The sequence below is a fragment of the Protopterus annectens genome, chromosome 2.part1, assembly GCF_019279795.1.
Source record: "Protopterus annectens isolate FY-2018-M chromosome 2.part1, PAN1.0, whole genome shotgun sequence".
Taxonomy (NCBI): Eukaryota; Metazoa; Chordata; order Ceratodontiformes; family Protopteridae; genus Protopterus; species Protopterus annectens.
The window spans coordinates 455,480,835-455,487,757 of record NC_056729.1 but is presented as its reverse complement, the minus strand read 5'-3'; the positions used below and the strand labels follow the sequence as shown (position 1 = coordinate 455,487,757).

At 36.3% G+C, this 6,923-nt stretch overlaps 1 protein-coding gene across 1 annotated transcript in view; it reads left to right on the top strand.

Moving 5' to 3' along the window:
• The window catches only part of FREM3 (FRAS1 related extracellular matrix 3), a 624,923-nt gene extending 618,725 nt beyond the window's left edge, over nucleotides 1-6,198 (top strand). Inside the window, exon 24 of the mRNA XM_044062250.1 lies at nucleotides 2,560-6,198. Coding sequence (XP_043918185.1) covers nucleotides 2,560-3,090 — 531 coding nt within the window. The 3' untranslated portion in view covers nucleotides 3,091-6,198. The remainder of the gene's footprint in view (nucleotides 1-2,559) is intronic.
• The last annotated feature ends 725 nt before the right edge of the window (nucleotides 6,199-6,923 follow it).

Genomic DNA, 6,923 nt, shown 5'->3' with positions numbered 1-6,923 from the left:
GCTAAGCGCTGCACCACCACGGCCCCTATTATGTAAGTAAATATATATTTAATTTTATTAGAGTTATTATTTTATTTTACTATCATGTACTAGTGAAATAACTGTAATAAAATGAAATATATATTTATTTATATGTTGTATTTCTAGGGCTATCATATACATTGTTTTTACCTTTTACTTGTGGAACAGTTTTATTCTGTAAGAAAAAAAACAATTTAAAGAACTTTGACAATTGAAAACATATAAACACAATCATAGGTTAGAAGTTACTGGTCTGTCAGTCTATCTCAGTGGTAAGAAAAGTCATGGAATATTTCCTGAAAGAAATAAATGGATATTATCTAAAGCACAGCATAACACCAGGGCACATGATGCACAAGGTGATATGACTTCACAGAGGGAAGACCATGTCTGTGAGATGAATGCAGCAATGGTCATTGACTGGGTAAGTAGGGCAGACTTGCAGTTTTAGACTTTAGTGAGGCTTTTGACGGAATACTTCACGTCAAACTGGGGAATAAACTAGCCCTGGAGTGGGTCCTAAAATGATCACATAAGTACTAAAAATCACAGAGAGTAATAATCTCTTTGTATACAATATTTGAGCAGCAAAAAAAGGATCAATGAAGGGACAGCAGACAGAGAAAAAGAATGCAAAATTAAACAGTTAACAGCAAACAGAAATCTGTTGATATGGAGGAAAGGTTTTTCAAAGATCAGCAGAATCCCTTGTGATGGTCAAATTACAGGCATAAATGAGAGAACATTTGATTGAGAAGGCTACTGGGGGCTACCAGTAGGTGTACTGTCACTAAATTAAAGTCCCCTTGCTGAGGAAAGCCAGTGGCAACATAAGCATGTCACAGGAAACAGAATGTTTCAGTTAGGCTGTCATAACTGCTTTATACAAAATAAATGCAGAAAAAAAAAGCACAGAAGACAGAACAGATGTAAAACAGATAGCATAAACTAAGTATGTCATTTTACTGTCAACAAACAAGTAGGCAGAATTAGAGGACTTGGACAATTGGACAGCACCTTTACAAAACAAACAAAAAAAACAGCAAAGACAGATGCATGGGTCAGAGGAGAGGACAAGAAAGGAGAGGGTCTACAGTGGGTCAAGTGCTGTAAGTGATAAATAGTGATGCATCTTAGGGAGCTGTGGGGTGGAGGGTGTAGATCATGTATGGGAACTGAATGCTGGAAATGAGGTGGTGCATATTGGAAGGTGAAAGGAGATCTTACACACTGGGTGTCTGACAATCAGAGTGATGGTGGTACCTGGATGAATTTAGTGAAAGCGACTGGAAAATAAAAGAAAATCAGGGGAGGAAAGAGGGAAGCTAAGAGTCTAGGAACATTGTAAGGGGAACCGAGCAAGAGCCAAATAAGTGAAGGCACAGAGACTATCCATAAGTGGAGACAGGCAAAGGCAGGAGTGCATGACAGAAGTGACTGAAAGAAGAGAAGAGAAGGAAGACCAGTGGTCAGCATGACAAAAAGGTCCATAGAAGACAATGGCATGAGGTATGGCTAGTGACAAGGAAGGCAAGTGAGAATGTCATGAGGACCAAAGAGGCAGAAAACTGTTTGGGAAGACCAAAAAAGCTAAATACAGGTGGTAAGAACTCATTGTAGACAAATTAACTCTCTATCAACTACAGGAAGAAGTGCTAGCACAGTAACCAAAGGGTGGTCTGCAGCAGAAGGACAGCATGGAGAGGAGGAGTTCTGATGATTCGGTACTCACTGGGTAAGCAAAGTGTTCTCTCTCTGGCCTCTACATATTTACAGTCTTTATATCTCTGATTTATTCTAAGAGCATAATTTTAGAAGGTATCCAAGTTTTTAATGTGTACACCTTACAGAAAGAGAAAACAAACCACATGCATAATTTAAACCACTATAAATTAAATGCTATTCACACTATATCTGTGCTGATCTTACACTGTAATATAACTACAGACTACAGTGTCACAAGGACTGCTGCACTTCACACCTAATTCCAATGGAATATTTATGTCTTTATAAGGCTTTTAAATATTACCAATAATTTCTAGCCAGGATCTTTCACACTGAAGGACACAGATAAAAAGCCAGTGTGATACTACACTATTGTCGCAGAGTAAGCACATTCATTATCTGTGCCTCTCAGTTAATGCAGGAATTAACCATCCGGCTTCTTATCCCACTGCCAGTCTTCATCTGTAGCTCCTTTTAGCCTTCTTTGCAGGTAGATATATTGGGAGCTACACTGACATTAAAATGCAAGCAGACCATCATCAAAACTTCAGTAATCCTACAAGATTCACTTAGAGCTTTTAGAGTCCCATTTCTCCAAATATAATATACTCGAACCATTGCTTTATACAACATTGCTCCAGCACTTCTGCTGTTTTTCACTCATTTATGCTGAAAGAGGATTGATTACTTTTTGCGAAGACTTTCTTGAGATTCCATCTGTAATGTAGAAGTATTCCTTTTAATCTTTAATGTGTAGTAGTTGTTTTTTGAATGTAGCCATAGCAACTAAAACTGTGTACTTTTTTCTGCCAGGTTGCTGCTGGTCGTGAGTGGTATGTTCATACAATCTACACTGTTCACTCAAGAGGGAATGCTAACAGAGGAATTGGCAAGAGAAGCATTGAGTACCATCATGTTGTATCTTCCGCTGGCAGCCCCTCTAATGCATTAGTGTTGAGACGTGACCGCAGAGCTGATCAAGAAGTCCCTGGCCTTGTAAAGGAAATTGGTGTGGAGAAGAGCCGTGGTACCAACATCCAACACATTGCACTGGACCGGTCAGATAAAATTATCATTAATCAAAGAGGTTTCCCGCCTGGCAGTGAACAGCACTCTCACCCTGTTCTTAAGACTGCAAGCAGAGAGTCAGACAGCAATCTCATGTCCTTGATTGGAGGAGTGGCCGGCCTCATACTACTAATCTGCATCATTACCATCATCGTTGTTTTGTTAATAAAACGCAAGAGATGCTCCTCTGGCAAGAAGATGCCCTCAAGTTACTACAGCAGTAGCAATGGAACAATGACCACAAGATACAGCCACAGTGATAGCTCTGAGGTCTAATGTAAGAGTCGGCTGAGTTTCCTGAGAAGAAGGTTGTACAGCCTGGCATTGGTAGTGGAGAACATTTATGTTGGGTGCTTCATTGCACTCAAGCTGACCCATGACATTTCCATTCTCTTAGTTGTGCAGATATTGGAACTCAGTTTTCACATTGGATATGTTGTTTGAATCTTTCAAAGTTTGATCGTTTGGACTTGTGTTAGATTAAGTTGAAAAAGATTTATTTATACGTTTGAAAAATGTCTTTGCTTAAAGAGCAATGGCACGCCTGTTTGTTTACCCATGTATGTTGAAATGAACAGTGTAATGCTATCATTATTTTCATGCTCATAAATCTGTATGTCATCCTTCCAGTAGAAGCCCGGTGCTCTCAATTGGATTTTTAACTAGATATTGTTGTTTGAAAGTCCAGTTATGTTTTCTGTACAGAGTTGATTTCCTTTTTTGTGTTTAGCATTTTTGTACATGTTTTTTTATGAGAGCAGTAGTCCAAGAAGGTAAAGTTCTATGATAAATCTTTTGGGTAACCAAGATATCTAACATAGGCTTTAACTAAAGTGTATTATGATCACATCTTCAGCTTGAAAAATGTATATTTTGTGAGAAATGTAAACGAACATGTTCACAGCTGTGCTGCCCATGTGTCTTTAGAATAGCACATGTAGCATACCTCAATAATGCCTGCACAATACAGTTCATAAACAGTCAGAGAACAATTAAAGCACATCATTTACTTTTGGATAGGACAGTTAACAATTACAGTTCAATTCACTCAGAAATTTTGTTTATCATAGAAAATCATCTGGAGATTTTGTAAAATATATAGCTGATGCTCCAAGCCGTTCTTTAGGACAATTACATGAATGTTCTTTTATTTACCATAGCAGCATTTTCCAAGCATTTTAATGTCACAGAGCATCTAGTAAGACTAAACATAACTGGGTGGTACTGTATTTTCTTGGCACTGTGACCATTTTATATGTTAACTTCTATGCTGATAGGAATTTAGACAATACAGCTTCATGCTGTTGTACAGTGTTAAGAAATTATAATAGTAATTATTTTTTTATTATATAAAATGGCATTTAATTGTTGGTGCTCTAGTTTAGTCATACCAAAACACACACACACACACACACACACACACACACACACACATATACTTTTTTTAAGTCAGTGTCAAACAACGGTATTTGTTAATGGCCTCGGAATTACGTGCTACAAAAGACTAGTGAAATAACTACTGGAACAATAAGCACTCTTCCCAATAATGTAATATGTTCAGTGCTTTAAAAGTAATCGGCCTTCAAAAGTTTCATGCGATGTGTTGAAAATAAAACAATGTAAATGAGAACAGTATATTTTATATCTAACTATGAAACTGCTGGTATTATGTCCCAGATAAAATATTTACTGTAAAAGAAATAGAGGCCATTTTAGATTAAAGTTTGCACTGAGTAGCTAGATATGCAGTTTACTTTTGCAACCAAGTGCAACATTAATTTTGTATACGTAGTAGTTTTGTTTAGCTGCACATGAGCAATTACCTCATTTTTGTTAAAACAGCAATGACAGCTGATAACTCTAATATGTAAGTTTACAGAATGTTAAAGTACTGTACTAAAATGATTGCATATGAATAATACCATGTGTTTTAATCATTCACACCTTTTTCAGAAGTAACTTGTACTTAATGTGTGGTGGGTTCGACAATTTTTAAATGTGGTATTTATATATTTTCATATCCTATCATGTGTATAACTACTGATTGCCCCTACCAGGGAATTTACAAAACTCTTGAAGAGTCATAACAACCTGTAGTGATACTCATGCAGTAATACCTTACTTTTTAAAACTGGTATTCACAGCAATGTTACTACACGTTACATTGTAAAGAAGCCATGTGCATAGTGTGCGATGTAAAGCTTTTTTTTGCAACCTTCAATATGTCATAATTTAGTGACTCCTCACGTTGCACCATAAGAGTTCAACAACAAGGATGTGCCTTACACATAAAAATCTCATATAATGTCCCTACATATGCATTACAGTTAAACACACTAATGTTATATATATAATTAAAAAAGAAAGGTGCTATAAAAAGTAAAAATGATTTAGTTCTTTGCTGTTTATTCAGCATCTGTGGTAACTCTCCATCCAAGGCAAACGTATCAACACTTAGTTACAAGTAAAGTATGAATATTTTTCTGGACGACATTGGAGTCAATCATTTCTTTTGAAAATGGTATCTAGTGTTCAGTGCACCACCTTGAAAACTATAATTTTCCTTTTGATCAAAATTTGTTAAATGCCACATATATAAAAATTATCCTTAAAGTATCTGCCAGTATATCCCTGGCATAGTTTGTAATCCATATCTGAATCAGGTTTTTCTAACTTGTTATCAGTGACATTTTGAAATAGCATAAATCTTACTTTATTGTACAGGTGCTGCTGGTTTGAGCAGATAGTTGCTGGGTTGCCAGGAAGAGATTTTTTTTAGTCTTGAGGGTTCCCTTTTTTCCAGCACTTGTTTGTATCATTTCTGTGAAACTGTCAGAGATCTTAGGACAACAAGACCACAGTGGCAGTGCATCATAGGGTTGTGTACATCATATCCTGCCCATTATCTGTTACAGCTACTCCAAGTATAAACTGAGCCTCCTGCAACCCCTTATACTTCTGTATCTGAAGGCAACGTATCTTCCTTGTTCCACAGAAAGTAATTATCCAAATGAGTGGTGGTCACATCTCACGGCTGGACAGCAGGCATTAGCTGGTATCCTAAAGATGCATATTGCACTGCACAAAACATTTAATTTTCAAGAAAAATTCAGATGCTTTTTTTCATACTGTGTTACATAAATATTAATATGTTCCTTGACCTGTCTCAACAATAACTTGACTTTTTATTCTGAAATCCATGACTGTTGAAAAGATGAAAATATTAACAAGTTTGCCACAAAAATGATCACAGAATGAATAGTCCATTAGAGTGAGAGGTGGAGAATATCCCATAACTCATAGTATATATTGTAGTTAAAGAACACATGTTAAGTCATGGTGCCTTTAATTCCAAAATGTGCCTTTATAGATGGGTAGCTAATTGAAAAAATATGCCTGCTGCAATTGTAAAATTTACTGATTCAAAAATTGCACACTTCTACAACCCATTTCATTATCCAATATCTATTGTACAAATTAATGTAATTGATGAATTTGTTTTTTAGACTGAATAAAGATTAATATTTTTAAATCATGTTTTGTAATTTATTTATTTATTTTGGGGATTTGTATTCCAGATGTTTGTTTTTAACACAATTTGTAGCACAATACCCTTCTGTGTGGAAATACATTTCGATATGATGTCATAATATACTGAACACACATTGAGGGCAGTGTGAATGCACTGCATATGGTCATATAAGTACAGTAAACAAAGGTGAAAAGAGAATGGTGATGTGTGGATAGGTGCCTGACTTCTGGCAACAGGCTGTTGTGGTGTCAATTCACAAATGAGAAGCCACACCAAACCCAAATGATTTTAGACCTATCAGCCTGACCAGAATTCTGTATGAAGTCATGCAAAGAGGCGTACTACTACTTATCCAAAAGGATATAGGGGGCCTACTTCTGCTAGATATGAAACAATTTGGTTCTGTTAAAGTGATATCTTGCCTTTTGAATCTTGTGGCAGTATTTAAAGATACATGAGCAAGACTAGAGGAAGGCCTGAAAGTTCATACTGGTTCGCTTAACCTTGCAATGGCTTTTGCACTAATCCATATAAGGAAATAACTGAGAATTTAAAAGCATTAACTATCAGTCCATTC